This window comes from Notamacropus eugenii, chromosome 5, assembly GCF_028372415.1.
Source record: "Notamacropus eugenii isolate mMacEug1 chromosome 5, mMacEug1.pri_v2, whole genome shotgun sequence".
NCBI lineage: Eukaryota > Metazoa > Chordata > Mammalia > Diprotodontia > Macropodidae > Notamacropus > Notamacropus eugenii.
In genome coordinates, this window is record NC_092876.1 from 58,554,986 (window position 1) to 58,581,262 (window position 26,277).

General features: G+C 42.9%; 1 protein-coding gene across 1 annotated transcript; it reads right to left on the reverse strand.

Moving 5' to 3' along the window:
- Positions 1 to 800: 800 nt before the first annotated feature.
- On the reverse strand, positions 801 to 9,820 carry TAS1R2 (taste 1 receptor member 2). Its single transcript, XM_072609091.1, has 7 exons — positions 9,377 to 9,820; positions 8,276 to 8,576; positions 7,162 to 7,935; positions 5,468 to 5,677; positions 4,759 to 4,879; positions 3,428 to 3,430; positions 801 to 2,917 (listed from the first exon to the last, which is right to left on the reverse strand). Exons 1-7 carry the CDS (start codon positions 9,625 to 9,627, stop codon positions 1,989 to 1,991), a joined length of 2,589 nt encoding a protein of 862 aa, XP_072465192.1. The 5' UTR covers positions 9,628 to 9,820; the 3' UTR covers positions 801 to 1,988.
- Positions 9,821 to 26,277: the final 16,457 nt, after the last annotated feature.

Consider the following 26,277-nt stretch of genomic DNA (forward strand, 5'->3'; position numbering starts at 1 on the left):
AGTATAATAGCAAGGCAGACTCAGGCTAGACTTGAGAAGCAACTTCCTGTCTCTCAATTCTACATTTACATGAACTACAGGGAGAGAAATTCCCTCCCAATCCTAACACTTGGTTATAATAATTACCTCATTTTTAGCCTAGGGAACAATATAGTGGCTCCTAAGGTCCACTTAATTCTCACTGGTTTGCCTTTGAGGAGTTTATTTTCCGTAAAAAAAAATCTGAGTTTAGTTGCAACTGCTCCAAGCCTCCAGTTAGGAAAATTCCAATTACCTAACCCTATATCTATATCTATTTTTATTTATCCCCTGACCTCTTTATGGCTGAGGTAAAATTCAGTTTACTTGAAATGTATGGGTAATGAAACAGCAAATAATATTATAGTATCTGTAGATAACCAGGAAGTAGGAAGGCACATTAAAGAAAGAGCTGACTTTTTCTTGGGCCTTCCCTTATTTTGGGTACCCCTCTCTGAGATAGCTCTCATTTTTTTACTATCTCTCCTCTCTGCTACATCTCTGTCCCAGTTTTGCTCCATTTGCTCTAACCCCTTGAATCCAGGCTCTCAGAACCTCTTTTCCACCCTGAGATGGTTTCTTTTCCATCCTGAGATGGTTTCTCCTTTTTACTCAAATTGCTTAGGGCATGACCCATTTTTCTCACTGATTGGCTTTGATTGATTTGAGGAGGTATACAGGCCCTGCTCACATCCAGTATGATTGAATCAAAACTCTAGTCTAGGCACCAACCCAAATGGGATGATTTTGATCCCACTTTTACCCAAGGAGAGCTTGAACAACAGGATAAATAAAGGTCTATTTGACAAGCATTTATTACATATCTTTTTCAAGATCAGGATTGTACAAGGCATTCTTTAGAGAGAAGACAAGATCTCTACCTTTCAGAAGCTGAGGAGAGAAGACTACAGAAAGACACTCTACAGGCATTCTCACCTTTATAATAAAACAAGAGCTAGCATTTATAAAGCACTTTTAAGGTTTGCAAAGCACTTTACACCTATGATCACATTTGATCTTTTTTGATTATAGAGGTATACTGGAATCTGTTCCTACTGGCTTGAGAGAGTTGATTGTTAAATTTCTAACAACCATTTATACCTCAGCAAGCTACAAACCAAGATCTGAGTTATTGTTTTGTTAATTATCTAAATGGAAAAAGTGGTAATAACACAGATTAAAATTTAAAAGGATGTCATGTGCACTTTTTTTTTTCAGGGAGACTGTTGTTAGACATTTACCAGCATACCCTTAATCACAGTTCATAACTAGAAGCCTTTCTGAAAAGCAGAAGTGGAAGATTCCCCACCTGTACAATGTGGAAGTTGGGTTAACTGGTCTCTAAGGTCCCTTTTAGCTCTAAATCCTATAAGATCACTACAGATCATTTAAAGGGCTTCACAAATTTGGTTAAGTATAAGTTTGTCATTGCCCATCATCACCACCAATTGGAAGTTGAGTATCATTCAAGTAAAAAGCTGACTTATGTTTTGGAGCCCAAAGAGGCCTAGAGTCATTGAACTTCAGAGTTCATCTAGGTCAACCCCTATAAGAACAGTAATCCTCTCTATGACAAGATATAACCATGGACCACAGATAACCATGAAATCTTTCCTATGACATCCATGGTCAACCAGTTTATCCTTGAAGATCTCCCGTGATAGGGAACTAACCCACTAGCACCAGAACCAGCCTGTGCTTGGACTACTCCCCCAAGACTAGTTGGAGAAAAGGGGGCATCATTGTTTTTTGATCCAACAGAAGAGGACCAGTTCTGGTGAAATTTGAATAGGGAGAGTCAAAGGAAGGTGAAAAATGAGGTCATTACTGTCCATCAAGGAAAACTTCTTGGAGGACATAAGCCTTGATCCAAGTAAGTCTTGTGTCCTTCAACTCTTCCAACGTATTCAAATGTTAAGGGATTTCCTAACCCCTCTCCCCATGTCTCCCCCTTGCCCACTCAGCCCAGACTAATCCTTCCTCATGGTGTAGCCCTGGATCACACTGTTGAAATAGGCCAATGTGTTACGCTCAGGGTAGAAAAGAATCATGTAACACTTGGGACCAAAATACCCCATGCTGATGCCAAGCAAGTTGATCACTGTGATGGACACATCAAAGATGTTGACTAGAACTCCCTGGTAGACAGACATGAATGTGCAGAGGAAGACAGAAGAGATGAAGTAGAAGGTCATGCTGAGTGTTATGAACTTGGCTTCATTGTAATTAGTGGGCAGCTCCTTGCCCATGTAGGCAAAACTGAAGCCAAAGACAGAGAGGATAAGGTCCAAGCTAGTGTTGAGCAACAAGGCCTTGCCATAGTTGGCGTTGCAGTTGAGAATCATTATCCGGGCATCGTCAGGATCAAATCCGAGGGTGAGGTTGGTGGGTATGACCATAATGTTGGTAGTCACAATGATCACCTTGAGCAAAGTGATCAGTACCACAAAGACATAGGGCCCATTGTACTTGACCCAGTAACTATAGGCACAAGGCAACCGACGTGCCATCTTGAAGATGCAGACAATCTGGAAGGACCGGACAGTGATGCAGGCAATACAGACTGTAAAGCAGAGGGTGAAGAGGGTCTGGCGGCAGAGGCAGCTGAAGACAGTGGGCTGCCCTATGTACACAGGCACCGAGGCATAGGCCACCAGCAAAGGTGTCAGCATGAGAAAGCACATCCGGCCCCCCGCTGAACGCACCATGGGTGTCTGGAAATGTACCCAGAAGATGATGAGGATGGCCAGGGTACTGAGGAAGCCCAGGCTGGCAAAGATGACAACAAGGATGGTGGGTGGCTCCTGCCACTCCAGGAACCGCAGGCGCCTTTTGAAACATTGGACATCCCCTTCCTTGGACCACTCATACTCTGGGCAGGCCTGGCATTCAAAATCATCTGCAATAAGCCAGGTTGAAGGGTGAGGGGTAGAATAAGGAACAGCCCTATCTTCAAAAACAGCCATCCCCCCGCCCATTAGGATGGGTAGTCAGTGCCAGACAGGTCTGAGCCCTCATCACCTCATATACTTGGGTCAGTGCCATAACCTTTTGCCTGGTACCCACACTTTTGCTTCTATCCCTCCAATTCCTCTTGACATGGTCATCTTTATAAAACTGTCTTCATCATGTCACTTCTCTGCTCAAGATCCTGTAACAACTCGTTATTACTTGAGGTCCATATTCTTCTGCCTGGTATCCAATGCCCTCTACAGCCAATCTACCCACCTAACACTCCTTCTTTCCCCAGTGTCTACCTTCCACACCTGCACACACACACACACACACACACACACGCACGCACGCACGCATGCATGCGCACACACATGCACACCTCACTATCTTTGCCCTGGTGCTGGTTCCATCATGCATTCCTTTTCCTTTCCCATTCTACCTACTCTGGGAAGACCTTCTCCACTTTCTAAAGCCCACAGTCAGCTCCTCTTTCTTCAGTGTGCTGAAGGACTCACTATCTATACTGACTATGACTGAAAACACAACCCTTGCTAGGAAGGCAGCACAGTAGAAAGCAGAAAGAGGACTGAACTTGGCATCACAAGAACTGGGCTCAATTCCTCTGACATTTACTCACCATGGGTTTTTATGACCTCTCTTGGCCTCAGTTTCCTCATTGGAAAAATGCACCTGAAAATGCATGTACTACCTTACTTCCTAGACCTTTGTGAGGAAAGTATCATGGAAATCTTAGAGGGCTGTAGAAAGGAGAAGTCATTCCTCATGATGAATAATTATTTATTCTTTGGGTCTTGGTTTTCTCCCGTGTAAAATGAGGACCATCCCTGCCCAGGTGACATCTTATTTCATCTAGTTGTGGTAAGGATCCCATGAGCTCATGGATAGGAAGGGAATGGAATAACAAAAATGATAAGCTTTTTTATTATTATATCATGATCTCTGAACCTCAGTTTCTTCTTCTGTATAATGGCTACAATAACACTTGCATCCCAGGGTTGTTATGCAGAAAATATCTAGGAAAGGATAAAGTATTAGGCGAATATGATTATTGAGTGACACAAGGCTTAGGTGAAGAAGGAGTCAGGACAAATTCCCACTGCATTCTGGGTTGACCTCACCCTTATGATTCCCATCATTTTGGAGATGTTAAAACTGAAGCAGGAAAAGAAGGGGTGGGGGGTGAAAGTCACTTCTCTAGGCACACCAAGAAGTAATGGGGGCTTGGAAATTATTCTGGTGATGCCAGGGTCCTGTGGCTTCTAACCAGGGGAAAGCCACTTGGGAAATTGATTCCCCACTCCTAAAATGATACTGACACACTACCAGGAGGTTTTGCCTAACTCTGTGGCTTTCTCTGTCATTGATGCTCTCAAATAGGAAAGTGTGGCAAGTGCAAGCCCCCTCTCCACTCAAGGCTCTCCCAGCCTCCCTAGGTTCTCTCTAGACAGCTTCAAAGGGGATGAGAGACTGGTGCTTTCATTCATACTATTAGGAGTCTTATTGTTCCATAACTCAATTCACCTGCAGGTGAAAACAGCTTCTCACCTCATCCCATCCCCTGGTGGATCCCTGCACCCTCCGACCAAAACAGGGATTGGCCAGCTGAAACTGGCCAGATTGGGAAGGCTTATCTATGGGCTCTTTTGGTGGAGTGGGAGGGAGTATCAGTGGTCTGAGGGTCTGAGATGCTGGTACCCTACCCTACAGCTTGGCCATCTGGGAGCTTGGGCCTCTGGGCTGGCTGGGGAAGTTACAGGTTCCTACCTGATTGGTTGAGATAGGTCCCAGCCGTGCAGTTGATACACTCAAAGCAGCAGATGTGCAGGCCCACTGGCTTCTTCCGCTGACCCAGCTGACAATTCTTGGAGCAGATGGAGGAGGGAACCTGAATCGAGGAGAGCAGAGAGTTGCTGAGCCACTCTGTTCCCTTCCTGGGTCCTTCCCCTCCAATGCCACTGTGCCCAGCTGAGCTGAGGCCTTTGTCACCAGGACTAGGTTGAGGGTCTTCTACCTAACTTCTCTGTCCCCTTCTCCAACCCATCCTTCACATGAATATAAAAATAATCATTCCACTCTATGCCTCTGACCATGTCACTTCCCTGCTTGAGCACCTGCACAATCTCTCTTTGCTAGCCTTTATCTAATACTGTACCTTGTCATGAGTTCTACATTCCAGCCAAAGTAGACCATTAGCTTTTTCCCAACCTCAACCTGCCCTCCTTTGCCTCTGTGCATTTCTCCCTTCTCCCTAATGCCTCTGTCTCTCACCTTCATGATCTCTGAAGGGAGCACCGATCCCCACAGATTTCTTCTTTTAGAATCTACAATGAGACCTGGGCAAATCCCTTCACCTCTCTGTGTATTCTCTCTTATAAAAAGAAGAGTTTTTACTAAATTTTCTCCAAAGGCTCTCCAGGAAAGGTCCCTGGGCACTGCTACCCTCACACCATCAAGTCCCTGCCCCAGAACTGACCATGTTGTTGGGTGTGTTCCAAGAGATGTTGGCAGTCACATTCTGCAACTGCTGTCCTGGTTTGTAGAAGGCGATGCTCTCAAAGGGGTTGCGACCCTCATCCCATTGCCAGTGCACGATCTCTAAGCCCAAGGGTGGATCTCCATGCTCGTTAAAGAAGATTCTGTGGCCCAATAGGGTAAAGTTCACCTTCCGAATCTCCTGGAGCAACTAGGTTGGGAAAAAACCAAGGGCAAGGATGGAGCTCACTAACCCCCAAGGAAGGATGCCCCAGTTCTCCATCCCCTTCCCTCAGTCCCAAGATCTGAATCAGTCAGCCAGGCACACAATGAAAGGCAAAAACACTGTCCCTGCCCCCAAGGAGCTCATAGTATGATGGAGGACACACACACACACACACACACACACAGAGGCACGCACACACACACACACGCACACAAGCACGCACGTGGTACAAATGAGAGAAGCACAATATTACAGTGGAAAGGACATGGGTGTGAGAGTCAGAGGATGTTTGATAAGGACAGAAGGTCCTCCAAGGCTGGGAAGTTATAGGAAGGTGGTTTTAGGTCCAACACCAAGGAGAATTTCCTGGCTGTATAAGGGCACTAGAATGACTTGTCAAAGGACAGAACAGACACATGTACCTTTAGATGAGTCAATTTTCTTCTGACCTCATTACCCTTCACCCGCTGGACTGTGTTATAGTCCCATCGTTGCTTTGCCTACCTCCCTACCTCCCTTCTCTTCTTACTGGAACCCATCCCCCATACTGCTCCCAAACCAACGTTCCAAAAATACATATCTCATGCCACATCTAGTAAAAAAAAAAATCTCCAATTGCATCAAATTTCCTTAGCTTGGCATTCAAGGCCCTCTACAATCTGGCCTGCCTACCTTCCCAGGCTTATTTGGATTACTCTCCTTACCTACCCTCCAGTGCCCCCTGCGTGGGGCCACCCATCTCCTGATTCAGTGTCCTTGTAAACTCAGAGCTCCATGTCCAGCGTGCATTTCCTCCTGACTTCTGCCTCATTCCCAGCTTCCTTCAAAGTTCAGACTCGAGGGCCCTGTCCTGGGTGAGACCTTTCTGGATCCCCTCTATTATTTGTGTTGCTGTTTAGTCATTTTTCAAATGTGTCTGACTCTTCATGACCCCCTTTGTGGGTTTTTGGCAGAGATACTGGAGTGGTTTGCCATTTCCTCCTCCAGCTCATTTGACAGATGAGCAAACTGAGGCAGTTTGTTTGTCCAAGGTCACACAACCAGTAAGTGTCTGAATCAGGATTCACATTCAGATTTTCCTGACTCCAAATCCAATACTCTATCCCCTCACAAGCCTGTGTAGGGTTAGACTTGTTGCTACTGGAAATAAAAGCATTTATACAACACTGAGGTTTGCAGAATGCTTTACCTATATTAGCTCATTTGCTCCTCAAAGCAGCTATGTAAGGTAAATGCTACTATTTTCCCTACTTTACGGATGAGGAAACTGAGACTACGAGAGATCAAGCAATTTGTCCAGGGTCACAGAACTAGCAACCCTGGTATCTGAGGCAACATGTGAACTCAGGTCTTCCTTTCTCCAAGCCCAGTACTCTATCAACTGGGTACCCCTATAGGATAGACTCCTTGCTGCCCCGAAGTCAGCCAGTGGTGGGTCAGTGCCACTCCCCATCCCAAGACAGACTTACCTTCCAGGGATACACCACATCTTTGGAGCAGTTGGTCTCACTGCAGCCAAGCAGGTGGTGCAGGGCATGGGCCACAGCGTAGACAGCCGAGTAGACGTTGTAGGCCACACGATCCCCAGAGAGGGTGAGGATGCTGCTGTAGGATTGTATGGTGTTCAGGCAACCATCACATTCCTGGTTGCAGGTGGGCTTCGAGGTGTTCTTGTGCACTAGGGGTTGCTTGACATGAGTCTGTCTGACCCTGAAGTCACTGAAGCCTGGGATGGGGATGTTCTGGGTGGCGATGCCCAGAAAGGTGCCAGCTTGCTGGATATGGGGGATGCCATGGAGGACAGGGTCGACGGACCAGGACTCTGAGGCAATCCATACAGTGCCTGTGAGTTTCTGACTGATGACCTCCTCAAAGAAGTCTAAGAGGGCCATGTCCAGTGACATCACAGCCACCACCTTGGCTGTACTTCTCTTGATCTTATCCACTATGACCTCTATCCTTTTCTTATCCTGGGGCATTATGGTCCGGTTGCCCGATGAGACAGGGAGTGTCTCCTGGAAGGCAATACACACCTCCCGTGATGCCAGCTTCTCATTGAACAGTTGGCTGTTCTCCCGGCCATAATCATCGTTGCTCGCTATGACGATGACCCAATTCCATCTGAAGTAACTTATGAGCTGAATCATGGCCTCAACGTGATGCTCGCCACTGGGGATTGTGCGGAATAAAGCCGGGAACTGACTGTTGTCCCGAAAGTCATCACTGATGGCGCTGTAGCTGATCTGGGAGGTCAGGGAAGAGATGTCATCATCACTGATACTAGCCATAAAAGCAAAAGGAAAACATGGGACTTAGGAGGAAACATGGCAGCTGCTCCATCCAACCCTCCCATTTTACAGAGGAAGAAATAGAGACCAGATGTTAAGTGACTGAGGAAGAAAGCAAAGATGTTTCAACCTAGTTTGACCCTCTGATTTTACAGAAAAGGAGGCTGGGGCTCAGAAAGGTTAATCGAGTTTCCCAAGGTCCTAGAGCTAATAAGTGTCTGAGGTTGGATTTGCAGCCAGGTCTTCCTGAATCCAGGTCCAAGGCACGCTGCCCTAGGTAGCAAGAATGACTCACCTGTGGAAGGAGAAAGAGGGAAAGGAGGTTGCTGACAGTGGTGACAGATTCTGAAGTGTCAGGGCCAATGACAGCCACCACACGGGGCTCATAGTGGCTGTAGTCTCGCTGGATGGGCAGATTGAAGTTCTCCTTGGCCAGAAAGTAGAGGATGGGCTGGATATTGTTGGTAACGTAACATACATCCACCATCTCATACCCCAGCAACAGCCCTGGCAGCAGCCTACTGTCATTGTTGATCTCCTCCACAGCAAAGCGCATGGCTTGCATCAGATTGTAGCCCAGAACCTTCACGTCATAGCTGAGGGCAGATGCACCAAGGGAGGTATGGGGAGACAGAGAGAGGAAAGAGATGGAGAAAGAGGGACAAAGAGATGGAGACAGAGAGAGAGGAGAAATGGAGACAGAGAGAGAGGAGAGACAGAGAGAAACAGACAGAGACAGAGAGAGACAGAGAGAGGAGTCAGAGAAACAGACAGAGACAGAGAGACAGTGAAGAGAGAGAAAAAGAGAGAGAGAGATGGATCAACCTCACTCTTACTTTCTATTGTAAAACTAGTATCTGTCCATAGCACCAGTTGCACTGGGGAATTCTGGCCTCTTTACCTAATCATACTCACCACTAAGATCCTCATCCTTATTTTCCTCATGCCCATTCACTCTCTCACCCTCACTTCCACCATTCCCACCCTCACTTCCACCATCCCCATCCCCATCCCTTTCTTCACTTTTACACCAACACTGAATTCCACTTTTCCTACTACCATCATTACCATCACCATCGTCTCTTTCACAACCTCCATTTTCACTATCCTCACTCTCCCCACTTCTGGCTCTACTTTTACCCACTTCATCCCCCTCAATGCTATCACAGTCCTCATTTTCACTGCTCTCCATCACCATTCACCATCACTATCCCTACTATTACCATTATCACCATTGTCACTTTCACAACAGTCACCATCACAGGACACCCCAAATAATTACTCGCCACCATCCACATTCCCATCACTCCTCTTTTGATGCCCCAATGGCCAGCCCCACCACTGTCATCATTTCTATCTGCCTCCCCATCATGAACTCACTCTTTCATGAACTCACTCTTTGCACCGGGGCACCTGCATGTAATTGAGATGAGTTGTGCCCTTGATATTGGCATGGAGGGTGAACAATCCCCCCAGGAGGTAATCCCCAGCCAGATGGAAATCAGAACTCTCCTGGACCTCCACCGGTATCAGCAGAAGGAACAGGAGCATCCAGGAGATGATGGTCCCCATGGTTCTGTCCTGTTGTTCCTTGTCGCCCTCTGCACCTAACAGGGTCCAGGTGCCTCTGGCTGGGACTTGCCCCATCCTTTGTTTATTTGTGCAGCCTCTAAGGAGCCCATTTACATAGAGTCATGGGGGAAAGAGAATAAGCAGGTGGGGAGTGGATAAGAAATGAGAGCTAGTCTGGGATGGGGAAGTGAGGGATCTCCCAAGACCTGGAGTCATGGACCTGATTGTGCTGAGGACTAGGGGTCAGTGCCAGGAAACAGGGAGAATCTAACCAGTTTTGCGTGTGTGTGTGTGTGTGTGTGCGCGTGCGCGTATGTGTGTGCGTGTGTGTGTGTGTGTGTGTTTCTGGGAGAGAGTGGAGAACAAAATAGAATGAATTCTGACTGCAATCTGTTTGAATGTCTGAGATAGGAGAGACCTTAAAAACAGATTGTCAGAGGTGGAAGGGCCCTTAAAACACAGAATGTCAGAATTAGGAGAGTCCTTGGAACACACGATGTCAGAGCTGGCAGGGTTCTTAGAACACAGGATGTCAGAGCTGGGAGGGTTCTCAGAACAGAAGTCCTAGCTAGCCAGGGTCCAACATCCTCATTGCCAGAAGAAGAAACTGAAACTCAGGAATGACAGGTGACTGTCCCAAGGTCTCCAGGCATAGCCTCCTTGTCTTGAGGAAAAATGTCCTCACTGAGAACAGAACTGTGCACTTCCAGATTCTAACTCTTCCCTGAATGTGCCCCAGTTGCAAAAGAAGCCAGTTTGAATATGGCCAAAGGAGAGATATTACCTTCTCTTTTCCTCCTGCTTATTAAAGTGTAAAGCTCCCTGAAAAAGGACACCTACACTGACTCAACCATTCTAGAGGGCAGTTTGGAACCCTGCCCAAGGAACTCTAAAACTGCAAACCCTCTGACCCAGCAATAGCAGTGCTAGGGTTGTAGCCCAAAGACATGCAAAAAAAGGGAAAAGAACCTGTTTGTACAAAAATATATATAACAGCTCTTTTTGTAGTGGCTAAGAACTGGAAGGATGCCCATCAACTGGAGAATGGCAGAACTAGTCACAGTATATGAATGGAATGGAATGGAATATTATTGTGCTGAAAGAAATGATGAGCAGACAGATTTCAGAAATACCTGGAAAGGCTTACATGAACTGATGCAAAGTGAGGTGGGCAGAACCAGGAGAATGCTGTACACAGGAGCAGCAACATCCCTCGATGAAGAACTGTGAATATTCTTCTCGGCAATACAATGCTCCAAGACAACCCCAAAGGACTAAAAATGAAAGATACTATCTGCCTCCAGAGAAAGAACTGATATTGATATTGAAGTATGCCATTTTTCACTTTATTTCCTTCAATTTTTCTGTTATTCGAGCCTTCTTATACAAAATGACTAAGATGTTTTACATAATTGCACATGTGTAACCTATATCTGATTACTTACTGTCTGGGGGAGGGAGGGAGGAATAGAATTTGGAACTCAAAACTTTAAAAATGTTTTAAAAATTGGGGAAAAAAAGAGGGAAGAAGGAAGGAAGGAAGGAAGGAAGGAAGGAAGGAAGGAAGGAAGGAAGGAAGGAAGGAAGGAAGGAAGGAAGGAAGGAGGGAGGGAGGGAGGGAGGGAAGGAGGGAGGGAGAGAGAGAAAGAGAGAGAGAGAGAGAGAGAGAGAGAGAGAGAGAGAGAAGACACAGGGACCATTTCCTAGCTATCTGCACATTCCCACCACCCAGCAGAAGTCCTTCTAAGAACCTTGTTCACTGGAATTGGAATCTCTGAGTTGGTCAGCCTGTGATGTCAGCATTTCAGAATGGCTGCTTGATTGCCTTCAAACGTGATCTCCTTAATCCAGACTCCCACGACTTCCTCTCCAACCTCAAAAAGCCACAGGAAGAAGCTGGGGCTGGGCTTGGGAGAGGGAGCAGTGACTTTGCTAAGAGTTTATTGCAGCTCTCTGTCCTGCCGATCATGTGACATTAGGTGTCATAATTATCCTTTGGGTGGGGCTGGGGTCGGATGCCCCAGTTAGAATGGAAACTCCCTGAGGGCAAGAACCATAGGATCACAGACTTGTCCTTTGGCTGAGACCTTAGGGGTCACCTGATCCCACTCCCTTTACTTCATAGAGTCAGGTGACATGACTTAATGCCGCTTAGCTAGTAAGTGGCCTTTAAAATATGTTTCAACACTGCATCTACGATCCTAAATTGCAAACTAGAATTCAAACCCGGCCTTTCCAGGAGCTACCATCAATTCTAAAAGAAGAGAGCTTTAGAAAAATCCAGCTTTCTCCTTGTAGTGAATAAGACCTGCCACAAGATGGCACCATTAACTCCAGCCTGGGCACAATGGCCCAGCAAGAACTCATAGCCATGGCAGAGATGGAAGGGACCTTAGAAATTTTTGAGTCCAATGGCCTCACTTTACAGATGGATAAACTGAGGCCCAACAAGGAGAAGTGAATTGCCCAAGTCCACATTGGTAAGCCTTCCAAGAAGGCAAAAAGGCCTTGGGTCCATCTCATAAAATCAAGAATGTCAGAGCTGAACCTTGAAACATAGAGTGCTAAAATTTTAGAAATCACTAAACCCATCTTCCAGTTTTATAGATAATGACTGTTAATTGGTTTAGTGCATATTGCAGGTGCTAAGACTTTAAGGAAAGGGAGAGATTCCTGCGGCCTAGAAGGATCAGAGAAAGTTTCCTGGAGTTGGGAGGACCAAAGCTGCACCTAGAGGAATGATCCATTCTCTGCTGCCTGTGCTAATGTTGGCCTAATAATTAACACCAAGAAAATACAGGTGCTGCATCAGCCACCATCATACCATCCATACGTGGAACCATCGGTTACAACAAATGGAGAAGTTTTGAATGCTATGGATAAGTTCACTAACCTTGGTAGTCTATTTTCCAGGGATGTACACATTGACAGTGAAGTTGATGCACACTGCCAGAGCTAGCTCAGTGTTGGGGAGGCTCTAAAGATAAGTTTGGGAGAGAAGATGTATTAGACTGTCTACCAAACTGAAGGTCTACAGAGCCGTTGTGCTGACCTCATTGTTATATGTTTGTGAAACATGGACAGTCTACCAGCACCATGCCAGGAAACTGAGTCATTTCCATTTGAACTGTCTTAGGAAGATTCTGAGGATCATCTGGCACTGAAGTCCTTGCTCAAGCTGAACTGCCAAGCATTCAAACTATGCTTCAGAGAGTGCAACTCTGATGGGCTGACCACCCATTGTTCGAATGCAAAATGTATGCTTTCCCAAAAGACTATTTTATGGAGAACTCACATGGGGCAGGCGATCACAAGGTGGCCAGAAGAAACAATACAAGGACACTCTCAAGGTCTCTCTCAAGAACTTTGGATTTGACTGTGCAACATGGGAGACACTGGCACAGGACTGCTCAGCATGGCATGCCCACATCAGAAAGGGTGCTGTGCTCTTTGAGCAAAGCAGCATTGAGAGAGCACAAAGTAAACACAGGAAGCGCAAATTTGGGATATCCACCCCAAATACTCACAAGGACTATCTGTGCCCAACCTGTGGTAGAGCATCCGAGCTCATATTGGTCTGATCAGCCACAGTCGGACACTTTGGGTCCTCTTCGAAGACGAAGGACAACACGCATGACTGGAGGCGGATACTAGAAAAACTCAAGCAAAAAGAATGGTGAATGATGCAATGTGGACTGTCCTGTCCTATAGTCTAACCCAAACCTGAACAGGACTCCCCTCTACAACACAGAAGAGAAGACCCCACTCCTGTCCTAAAAAAAAAAAAAGAAAGAAAGAAAGAAAGTGGAAAATGAATTGCTTCCATCTGTATTCAATCAATATTGCCTGTCTGGCATTAACCAGAAGGAGGCTGCTGGCATCTTGGAAAGAGTTAGGAGACCTGCAGTTGGATCCTGACTCTGCCACCAAGTTCTCTGCCTTTCCTAAGGCTCACCTTTTCTTGAAACAGTTGGATTAAATAGTCTCTAAGATCCCTTCCAATCAATCAATAAGTCAATCGACAAATATTTGCCAGGGAATACAAGTATCTTACAAAGAATGAAACAATCCCTACCCACAATGAGCTCTCATTCTTCCAGCTCTGAAATTCTGTGATTACTATACTATCTAATCCATGATTAGAATACAGGGGTGGGGAGCATGCCGCCTCAAGGCCACATGTAGCCCCTAGAGGGCTAGGTCCTCAAGTGCAGCCCTTTGACTGAGTCCAAGTCCAAGAACCAAAAGGCCTCACTTGTTCCCCACTCCTGGTAGAAGCTCACAGAGGGATAGGTTTTCTCACTTGTATTTAGCTTGGCTTCATTTTGTTTTGTTTATTTTAATGGAGGTGTCATGAAAGAGGACTACTCACAGGGCCTGCTCCAGAACTGCCTTTGAGAACTTATACAGCACTTTCCTTCCCCAGACCCTGTGCCCCACCATCCTGACCTGGATAGCCAATCCACCTCAATGGGCAGGCTGTTGCACCTGGAGGCCTCTGTTGTCAGGTTGTCAGACAACAGAAAGTCAATTATCCTATGCAAAGTGATGGGGAGGGAGAGAGGAGGTTGGGGTGCTGAGCCAGGAAAATGCGAGGGTTTGAAAAAACCAAACCATTTGCCTGGGGATTTGTTTGTCAAGATGCTAACGGGAAAGAACATTTTTCCCTGTTTATTTTAAGCAAAAGGAAATTTGGGCTGAAGTAAAATGATGGTAGCCATAGCCACATACATAATGAGGAGACGGAATCCTTGGAAATGACCCTGGTGTTGGGAAAGATTGAAGGCAAAAGATGGAGGGAATCATAGAGGGTGAAATGGAAAGATAGCATCATGGAAACAATGAACATTAACTTGGACAGACTTTGGGAGATAGGAGAGCACAGAACGGCCTTAGGGGTCCAGGGGGTCATGGACAGTCAGACATGGCTCATCAACTGAAAAGCTACCTTCAATGTCAAAGAAGAGACTGTGGGACTGCCAACCTTGACAGGAGGCCCTGTCAGAGTGGGTAGAGGGGAGGAAGGGGGTCCCAGCTCTCACCTCCTACCACCCCTAGCATATTCATTTCATGTAGAACTGGAAGGGATCCCTTCAGGATTGATCTAGTCCATCCACCACTCCACAAAGCTTTAAAGGACAGGAGGAGTATAGATTTTCTTTGGAGTCCTAGATCTCACCAGCCAGGAATTGAGAGGGAGCCCAGAGGCCATATAGTCTAACCCAAACCTGAACAGGACTCCCCCTCTACAACACAGAAGGGAACACCTCCAATGTTGGGTAAAGAGCTCATTCCTAAAACAGCCTGTCCCTCTTTGGGAGAGCTCCAATCATTAAGGCAGTTTTCCTCACATTGATCCCAAATCTGTTCCTACAATTTGATCCATTGTGATTCCGGGGCCAAATAGAAAGAGCTCAGTGATGGGAGATGGAGGATGGAAGACAGAGGATGGGAGATGGAGGATGGGAGATGGAGTGTCTTGTACAAGAAACAGTAAGAAGGTCGGTGTCCCTATATTGTAGAGGGTTCAGAGAAAGCATAAGAATACTGCAAATATAGAAAAGGGCCAGATTGTGAAGACTTTCAAAGCAGAAAGGCCAATTTCTATCTGATCCTAGGGGTGATTGAAAGCCATTGGAGTTGACTAAGCAATGGAGGTGGCCTGATCAGAATTGAGGTTTAGGACAATCGCTTTAGAAGCTGAGTGGAGAGAGGAGAAACTGGAGACAAAACACTAGTGAGGAATTGCCTCCTTCCTCCTCATCTCTGCCTCCTGGCTTCCCTGGTTCCCTTCAAGCCCCAGCTAAACCCCACCTTCCACAGGAGACATTTCCCAACCCTGTTAATTCTAGCATCTTCCCTTCATAGATTATCTCCAGTCCCCAGATAGAGTTGTCTGCCTGTTGTCTCCCTGATTAGATCACATGCACCTTGAAGGTGCTTTGGCCTTTCTTTGTACTCCCAGTGCATAGCATCTGGTCTGGCACACAGTAGGTGCTTAATTAATAAAGGCTTGTTGGGTTCCCTGCAGATCTCTCCTAAGCTTCAAGTCTGCACAAAGGCCCCTCCACACCTTCCTTTTTCATTCTCCTTTCATCTCTCCAGAGTCCTCCTCAGTGTGGTTAACTATTCACTAGTCAATGGCCCAGATCTCCCTTCCATGACTGATGCAAGAGTTCATTAGAATTTAAGAATAAATGGGGGGAGTGGGAGAGAGATTTGAGCTTTATAGGGGGAAAACCATATCAATAAAAATCTTGTTTTTTAGGAACATAAGAATAAACCCAGGGCAGTGTAAGCTCCGTAAGGGCAGGACTGTTTCATTTCTGTCTTTTTATGCCCAGAACCTAATGCAATGCCTTACACAATGTGGTACTAAGGAAATATTTGTTAAACTAAATCAGATGAGATTCAGAAGAGAGGCCAGATTTAAGAAGTGATTGCGCCGGTTAAGAAGAAAGCTCTGAGAATAGGAAATGGGTTTCGAGAGTATGGCTTAAAATTGTAAGACAAATTCCTGGCCAGAGACTGATAAGATAATATTTGCCTACAATGTTATAAAGCTAATCAAGTGAATGTAAAACAGAAAGGGAAGAGGGAGGGGAAAATGAGCCCTTGTATATCCAGCAGAGGGCAGTTAGGTGGCACAATGGATAGAGCACTGTGCCTGGACTCATCTTCCTGAGTTCGAATCTGACCTCAGACACTTAATATCTGTGAGACCTTGGGCAATCACTTCACCCTGTTTGCCTCAGTTTCCTCATCTGTAAAATGAGCTGGAGAAGAAAATGCCAAGCTACTCCAGTATCTTAGCCAACAAAACCCCAAATAGGGTCATGGAGAGTCAGACACAACTAATTGACTAAAGAACAAGCATGTCCAACAAGCTAGAAAGCCACGACAAAGTGAGAAAAATAACAGCTGAAACTTCCAGAAATTCACAAGAGGCAAAATCTAAGAAAGGATCCAGGATTTCCTATGACCTCCGCTGTAACATAATTCACAAACTATGATGAGTCAAATGAATCCTAGAATCAGAGCTAGAGTGGGAAGGACCCTTAGAGGCCATTGAGTCCAATCCCTTCATTTTACAGATGAGGAAACTGAGGCCCAGAGAGGGAAAGTGTCAGAGCTCAGATTAGAACCCAATTCCAGTGACTCTAAGCTCAGTACTCCCTCTCCACTGTAACAAGCTGCCATTTATAAACATCTTCCTCTTTGCTCATCCTCTTCCTCTTCCTGATATTCCAGTGACAATATTGCTTCTTTTTGTTGGGTTCGCTAATGTGACAGATTATACAGGTACAGTAGGTTCAGTTTAACTAGATGTCTCTTGAGCTCTTCTTGTGGCAAAGATGGAGGTATTTGGGCTAGATGGAAAGAGAATACAGTTAGTAGACACAGAAATGGTTGAATGACCAGGCCTCAAGAGTAGGTGTTAATGGTTCCATGTCAACTTGGAAGATCTCCAATGGAATGCTTGGCCCTGGGCCACTTAACATTTTTATCAATGATCTGGAGGTTGGAGGGAAAGCATGGATGGCCTACTTATTGAATTTGCAGCATGGAAAAGAAATCTGGGACACCAAGCTGGAAAGAATAGCTAACACATGAAATGACAGAATTAGTATTCAAAAATATCTTAACAGGCTAGAACAATGGTGTCACACTGAAATGGGAATGGGGGCCATTGAACCACACAGAAGGACCCATGCAGGCCACATATTGACTTAGAAAACCACACATCTATGGATTTCTTTTTTCTTAATTAATATATCAATATAAAATCAGATAGGAACTACATTTTAATCTGGTGAGAGCCTCACTCAGGGGGTGTCGTGGGCTGAAGGCAGTCAGCACTGGGCCAAATATTGGGTCAGACTGAATAAAATGAAAATCAATTAGGGACAAAAGGTTCTGCACAAGGGTTTTTCAAATGAGCTTCATAAGTACAAAATGAAAAAGGAGGAGAGACTAGGACACTTTTTTCTATGGAAAAAAATTATCTTTTAGTGAACTGTACCTTTAATCTCAGTAAATCATTGAATGGGTGTTGCCTCAAACAAAGACCTAGAAAAGACCTTGGAGTCTTGGAGAAAGGAAAACATTCCTTTGACTGTGGGCAAATTACTTTACTTTTCTAAGAAACTTACATGAAATTTAATGTTTCATCTGTGAAACGACAATAACAATAGTATTTACCTCTCAACATTGTTGCAAGAATCAAATCAAATAAATAGAATAATTTACAAACCTTAAAGTGCCATATAAATGTGAGCTTTTTTCATTTTGTAACAAAGTACAGTTAAGCAAAACAAACCAATACATCAGCATATCTGACCAAATGTTTTGATAGTGGGGAGTTTGTGTCTATTGAAGGCCTTTGGACAGAGGCTGAATGGCCATTTTTTCAGTATGTTAGAGGAGGGCATTCCTCTTCACAATTAGATGGGCACCTTAAAATTCTGTGATGCTCCAACCTTCCCATTTCCTGTTGAGTTCCAATTCCAGAGGAACACTCTGGCCATACCTCCTGAAGGAAGCTGATGCAGGTGCCCCTTCATTTCCTTACAAGAGCCCAGCCTGTCATGGTCATGAGGCATGACAGTCACAGCGGAGACACCCATTTCTAGTCAAATGGTCCCTGCCCAGGCCCTCTCAGCTGAAGCAGGGAAATGAAGAGACTCCTTTGGTTTATGAGACTCGAGGATTTACCTTACAGACCATGCAAAGCAGCTGTCACACCAGGACTACTCTTGAGAAGAGGCTGGGACCCAGAGGGTTTGGGCCCCCTCCCAAGTAATGCTGCCTTTGGTGAGAAGGCAGGCCAGAATGGGAACTACAGTAATGAACAAACATGCACCCATTAAAGCCCACGTCCTTGCTGGAGGTTAAAAAGGAACATTAGAGAAAAACAGCAGTCATGCCCACTGGAAAATATTTGAGTCTGTTTTGCTGTGGGACCAATAGTCACCGAACAGGGCTTCAAGTACACCTAGATGGGAGGTCGAACTGCTTGGTCTAAAGATCTCCCCCAGCTCTGACATCCTCTGTTCTGTGTGACTGTGGATGAGCAACAGCACATCTGGATGTTCCTTGATTCCTACATAGAAGCTCAATTAGATTAAGGTCCTTCCTAACTTTCCAATATTCCATTCCAAGGGCCCTCTCAGCTCTGACATTCTGTGTTCTAAGAACCCTCCCACCTCTGGCATTCCACTAAACCAATTGTTCTCAAAACTTACAGCTGAATATTTTTTTGCCACTAGGAATACACAATCAGTTTTTAGATTGGGAAGAGTGGGAGAAAGTGGGGAGAAACTACATGTATATTTTCCCTTCTTCAGGAGCAAATTTCTTTCAGTTTATTGGCAGTTCAGGAGCTGGTGTGTTTTGAGGATGGTATTTACATGTAATGGACAATCTTATTTTTCAAATATTATTCTTACCATACTATCTATGATGAATAAGTAAGCATTTTACTGTAATTTTTAAATATATAATTAATTTTTAGTTTTCAGCATTCACCTCCATAAGATTGGAGTTTTGAATTTTCTACCCCACCCTCTCCTCCCTCCCCCCAAGACAGCATGTAATCTGATACAGGCTCCACTTATACATTCAAATCAAACATATTTCCACATTAGATGTGATGTAAAGAAGAATTAATATTAATGGGAGGAATCACAAGAGAGAAGAAACAAAACAACAAAAGAAAAGGAGAACAAATAGTATGTGTCCATCTGCAGCCAGACTCCCAAGTTCTTTCTCTGGATGTGCATAGCATTTTCCATCGAGTTGTCTTAGATCCTTGCATTGCTGAGAAGTCTATCAAGGTCAGCCAGCACATAATGTGTCTACCACTGTTTACAATGTTCTCCTGGTTCTGTTCACTCACTCAGCATCAGTTCATGTAAGTCTTTCCAGGTTTTTCTGAAATCTGCCTGCTCATCACTTCTTATGGAACAACAGTATTCCATTACATTCATATACAATGTACTCAGTCATTTCCCAACTGATGGATATCCCCTCAATTTCCAATTCTTTGCTACCACAAAAAGATCTGCTATATAATATTTTTGTACATGTGGGTCCTTCTCCTGTTTCTATGACCTCTTTGGAATACAGACCTAGAAATGGTATTGCTGGGTCAAAGTGCATGCACAATATTATCTATGGTACTTTCCTTATCTCTTAATTAGATCTATTTTTGCTTTTGCTTTGTCTGAGATCAGTATTGCTACCCCTGTTTTTTTTACTTCAGCTGAAGCATAATATGTTCTGTTCCAGCCTTTTACCTTTACTCTGTTTATAACCCTCTGCTTCAAATGTGTTTCTTTTAAACAACATATTGTAGGATTATGGTTTTTAATCTATTCTGCTATCTGCTTCCATTTTATGGGATAGTTCATCCCATTCACATTCACAGTTATGATTACTGTTTCTTTCTCTCCATCCTACTTTTCCGGATTTATGCCTTTCTCTGCTCTTTCTCCCTTTCCCTCCTCACTAGAATTTTGCTTTCCACCACTGCCTCCCTCAATCTGTCCTCTCTTCAATCTACCTCTCACTCCACCCTCCCTCCTCACTCCATCCCTGAGACGATGTACAATCTTATATAGGTTCTACATGTACATTCCTATTAAATACATGCAGCATGGAAGATTTAAAATGAATGGGAGAAACCATAAAATAAAACAATACATAATACAAAAGAAAATGGTCTCCATACTATTGTGCCATAAGAAATGATGAACAAGAAGACTTCAGAGAGGCCTGGAAGGACTTATATGACCTGATGCTGAGTGAAAGGAGCAGAACCAGGAGAACTTTATGCACAGCAACAACCACAGTATGTGAGAGTTTTTTCTGGTAGACTTAGATTTTTGTAATAACACAAGAACTTCTGAAAAAAAAAAAAATCCCAATGGTGGACCTCAAGGCAAAATGCCTTCCACACTCAGAGAGAGAAATATGGAAGTCACTCACATAATGTAGCAGATCATGTTTGTGTATGTGTATCTGTTTGTGTATCATGTTCTGATTTGTTATACGGATTCTTTCATTTATCTTAGTCTGACTACATAGCATGACTATAGTGAAAATATACTCAATAGGAAAGTATATGTAGAATCTATACAGAATTGTATGCAGTCGTGGGGAGGGAGGGAGGTAGTGGGGGGTGGGTGGGGAGGGATAAAATCGCAATTGTATGGCAGTGATTGTTAAACATTAAAAAAATAAAAAAATTAATAAAAAAAAAAAAAAGAAAATGGTCTCCAACATTTGTCATCTTCCTGTTTTATCATGTTAGCCAATCTGATAGGGGTGATGTGGTACCTTAGAGTTGTTTTAATTTGCATCTCTCTAATCAATAGTGATTTGGAGCATTTTTTCATATGATTATAGGTAGCTTTAATTACTTCCTCTAAAAACTCCCTGTTCGTATCCTTTGACCATTTATCAACTGGGGAATGACTTGTATTCTTGTACATTTGACTCAGTTCTCTATATATTTTAGAAATGAGGCCTTTCTCACAGACATTAGTTGCAAAAAATTCTTTCCCAGTTTTCTGCTTCCCTCCTAATCTTGGTTGCATTGGGCTTCTTTGTGCAAAAACTTTGGAATTTAATGTAATCAAAATTGTCCATTTTGCACTTCATAATGTTCTCTATCTCTGGTTTGGTCATAAATTTCTCCACAAATCTCACAAACACACTATTCCTTACTCCCCTAATTTGTTTATAGTATCAATCTTTATACCTAGATCATGTATCCATTTGAACTTTATTCTTGTATAAGGTATCAGGCATTAGTCTATGCCCAGTTTCCGTTATATTATTATCCAGTTTCCCCAGCAATTTTTGTCAAACAGTGAGCTCGTATCCGCAAAGCTGGGGTCCTTGAGTTTATCAAACAGTAGATTGCTATATTCATTGACTACAGTTTCTTGAGTACCTAACCTATCCCACTGGTCTACCCCTCTGTTTCTTAGCCAATACCAAATGGTTTTGATAATTGCTGCTTTATAATACAATTTGAGTCTGGTAGAGCTAGGCCACCTTCCCTAGCATTTCTTTTCATTAGTTCTTTTTGTTCATTAGACCTTTTGTTCTTCCAGATGAATTTTGATATTACTTTTTCTAGCTCTAGAAAATAATTATCTGGTCGTTTGATTGGTATGGCACTGAGTAAGTAAATTAATTTAGGTAGAATTGTCATTTTTATTATATTAGCTCGGCCTATCCATGAGCAACTGATGTTTTTGCACTTACTTAGATCTGATTTTATTTGTGCGAAGTGTTTTATAATTGTGTTCATATAGTCCCTGGGTTTGTTTTGGAAGGTAGACTCCCTGATATTTTAAGGTGTCTACCATAGCTTTAAATGGGATTTCTCTTTCTATCTCTTGCTGTTGGGCTTTGTTAGTAATATATAGAAATGCAAATGATTTATCTGGGTTTATTTTATAACCTGCAACTTTGCCAGAGTTGTGTATTATTTCAAGTAGTTTTTTACTTGATTCTATGGGATTCTCTAAGTATATCATCATATCATCTGCAAAGAGTGATAACTTGGTTTCTACTTTGCCTATTCTAATTCTTCAATTTCTTTTTCTTCTCTTATTGCTGTAGCTAGCATTTCTAATACCATATTGAATAACAGTGATGATAATGGATATCCGTGTTTCACTCCAACCTTTTACCTTTACCTTGTGTGTATGCCCCCGTTTTAAATGTGTTTCTTGTAACAACATATTGTTGGATTATGGTTTTTAATCCAATCTGCTATTTGTCTCCATTTTATGGGAGATTTCATCCCGTTCACATTCAGTTATGATGTGTTTATTGGAAATGCATCTAGCTTGTCCCTGTCACATATGCTTGCTGATGGTTTTAGGTAGATACTGCTCATTATTTTATGGAAAATTCCATTTATTCCTACACTTTCCAATGTTTTCGATAGGAATAGGTGGTGTATTTTGTCCAAAGCTTTTCCCGCATCTATTGAGAATCATGTGGTTTCTGTTAGTTTTGTTGTTATGATCAATAATGCTACCAGTTTTCCTAATATTGAACCAGCCTTGCATTCCTGGTATAAATCCTACCTGATCATAATGTATCATTCTCATGATAAGTTGCAATATTCTTTTTGCTAATATCTTATTTAAAATTTTTTTATCTATATTCATTAGAGAAATTGATCTATAATTTTCTTTCTCTGTTTTGGCTCTTCCTGGTTTAGGTATCAGAACCATATTTGTATCATAAGAAGAATTTGGCAGGACTCCTTCTTCGGCAATTTTCCCAAATAGTCTATATAGTACTGGAATTAACTGTTCTTTAAATGTTTGATAGAATTCACTTGTAAATCCATCTGACCCTGGAGTTTTCCTAGAGAGTTCATTGATGGTTTGTTCCATTTCTTTTTCTGAGAGGGGGTTAAGTATTCAACTTCCTCTTCTATTAATCTGGGCAACTTATATTTTTTAAAATAATCATCCATCCCATTTAGATTGTCAGATTTATGGGCATACAGTTGGGAAAGTAGCTTCTAATTATTGTTTTAATTTCCTCCTCATTGAAGATGAGTTCACCCTTTTCATTTTTGATATTGGTAATTTGTTGTTTTTTTTAAATCAAATTGACCAAAGGTTTATCAAGTTCATTGGTTTTTTCATAAAACCAACTATTAGTTTTATTAGTTCAATAGTTTTCTTAATTTCATTAATCTCTCCTTTGGTTTTCAGTATTTCTGATTTGGTATTTACTTGGGGATTTTCAATGTGTTCTTTTTCTACCTTTTTCAGTTGCATGCCCAATTCATTGATCTCCTCTTTCTCTATTTTATTCATGTAGGCGTTCAAAGATATAAAACTTCCCCTAAGAATTGCTTTTGCAGTATCCCATAAGATTTGGTAAGTTGTCTCATTATTGCCATTCTCTTGAATGAAGTTGTTGATTGTTCCTATAATTTGTTGTTTAACCCACTCATTCTTTAGGATTAGATTGTTTAGCTTCCAATTAATTTTTGGTTTATATTTCCATGGCCTTTGATTATATATAATTTTTATTGCATTATGATCTGAGACGAATGCATTGACTATCTCTGCCTCTCTGCACTGGATTGTGAGGTTTTTATGCCCTAGAACATGGTCAGTTTTTGTATATGTGCTATGTATTGCTGAGACAAAGGTATATTCCTTTCTATTCCCATTCAGTTTTCTCCAGAGATCTATAATATCTACCTTATCCAGAGTTTTATTCACCTCCTTAACTTCTTTCTTGTTTATTTTGAGGTTAGATTTATCAAGTTCAGAAAGGGGGAGGTTCAGGCCCCCCACTAGCATAACTTTGTTGTCTATTTCTTCCTGTAACTCCTTTAACTTCTCCTCTATGAATCTGGATGCTATACTACTTGGAGCATATATGTTTAGTAATGAAACTGCTTCGTTGTCTATGGTGCCTTTTAGCAGGATAGTTTTCTTCCTTACCTCTTTTGATTAGATCTATTTCTGCTTTTGCTTTGTCTGAGATTAGAATTGCTACCCCTGCTTTTTTTACATCAGCTGAAACAATATATTTTGCTCCAACCTTTTATCTTCACCCTGTTTCAAATGTGTTTCTTGTAAACAACATATTGTTGGATTATGGTTTTTAATTCATTCTGCCATCTCTCTCCATTTTATGGGAGAGTTCATCCCATTCACATTCAATTATGATTACTATCTGTCTTTCCCTCCATCCCCTTTCTCCCACCCCATTTATGCTTTTAGTTCTCCCACTTCCCTTCCCCTCCACAAGTTTTAATTTTTGACCACCACCTCCCTCAGCCTTCCCTCTCTTCTTTCAGCCCCCCTACCTTTTAATCCCCCTTTCCCTTACTACTTCTTCCCTCCCTTCCCTTCTTCCCCCTTCCTCTCCTACTGCCTACATAGCTAGTTGTATTTCTATACTTAACTGAGTTGCTGTTCCCTCCTTGAACACAATCAGATAAGGGTAACTCTGAAACAATGTTCATCTCCCTCCCCTCTTTCCCTCTACTGTAATATATTTTTGTGCCTCTTCCTGTGATATAATTTACCTTTTTCTGACTCCTTTTCACATCTTCCATTACAATCCCTGCACACTCTTAAATCATTTTTATCATATCATTTACTTTATACTCCTCTTTCTATGTATTTCCCTTTTATATATCATAATATGCAATTCTCAAGATTCACAAGTATCATTTTCCCTTATAGGGATGTATACAGTTTGCCCATACTGAATAACAAGATTTTTTCCCCATTTACCTTATTATGCCTCTCTTGAGACCTGCATTTGAAGATCGAATTTCTATTGAGCTTTGGCCTTTTCATCAGGAAGGTCTGGAAATCTCTTATTTCATTGAATGTTCATCTCCTTGCCTGAAATATTGTGCTCAACTTTGTTGGGTAATTGATCCTTAGTTTTAGTCCCAGCTCCTTTGCCTTACAGAATATCGTATTCCAATTCCTTCTATCTTTTAATGTAGAAGCTGCAAGGTCCTGTGTGATCCTGACCATAGCTCAATATTTGAATTCTTTCTGGCTGCCTGCAATATTTTCTCCTTCACTTGATAGTTCTGGAATTTGGCAGTGATATTCTTTGGTGTTTTTAGTTTGGGATCGCTTTCAAGAGGTGAACAGTGGATTCTTTCAATAACTCTTTTACCCTCTGGATCTAGGACTTCTGGGCAATTTTCCTTGATGATTTCTTGGATGATATTGTCCCAGTTCTTTTTTTCATCATGGTTTTCTGGTAGACCAATAATCCTTAGATTTTTCTCTCCTGGATCTATTTTCCAGGTCAGTCATTTTTTTCCAATTAGATATTTCACATTTTCTCCTATCTTTTCATTGTTTGATTCTTGATGTCTCACAGAGTCATTAGCTTCTACTCGCCCAATTCTAATTTTTATCAAATTGTTTTCTTCAGTTAACTTTTGCATCTCCTTTTCCCTCGGTCCAATTGTTCCTTTTAAGGAGTTATTTTCTCCAGTTAGGTTTTGTGCTTCCTTTTCCATTTGTCCAATTTTCCTTCTAAATTCTTCTGATTTCTTTTTTTATATTTTTAAAATCATTGGTCAGTTTTTCTTCTATTTCTCTAATTTAGCTTTTCAAATCCTTCCTGAGCTCTTCCAAGAATGCTCTTTGTGCTTCAGACCAGTTCATATTAGGGAGTACAGTCTCAGTGCTGACCTCTTTAGTATTCATGTTTTGGTCCTTGTCCCCACAGAAAGATTCTATGGTCTTTTCTGCTTTGCTTCTTACTCATGATGATTACCCTTTTTCTGGTTTCTCAAGTAGATCTCTCTATCTGGGGCACAGGGGGCTGTCTCACAGTTTTTGTGCCTAAAACTTGAGGCATGTGTTGTGGCCTCTAGTTCTTTCAGCTATAAGCTAAAATTCTGCAGTTTACCTGGTGCTGAATTGGCTGTTGTAGGAAAGCAGAGGCCAGGTGAAGTCTTTTTGGGTTTCCCCAGAGATACCCTGGAGCTAGCTCATTAAGTGTGGGGGAGGGATGGTCTGGCCACTGGAGGTCTCCTCTACTGAACTAGAGCATAGGCAAGCTCAGCGGTGGGTGATTCCATCTGCGCTAGTGTCTTCCCAATTCCTGTGGGGTGCTGGGGCATGCCTGGTGTCCTGGTGTTGGTGACTGCAGGCTCCACCTCCCTGGGGCTCAGGATCTTCTCACGGTTTT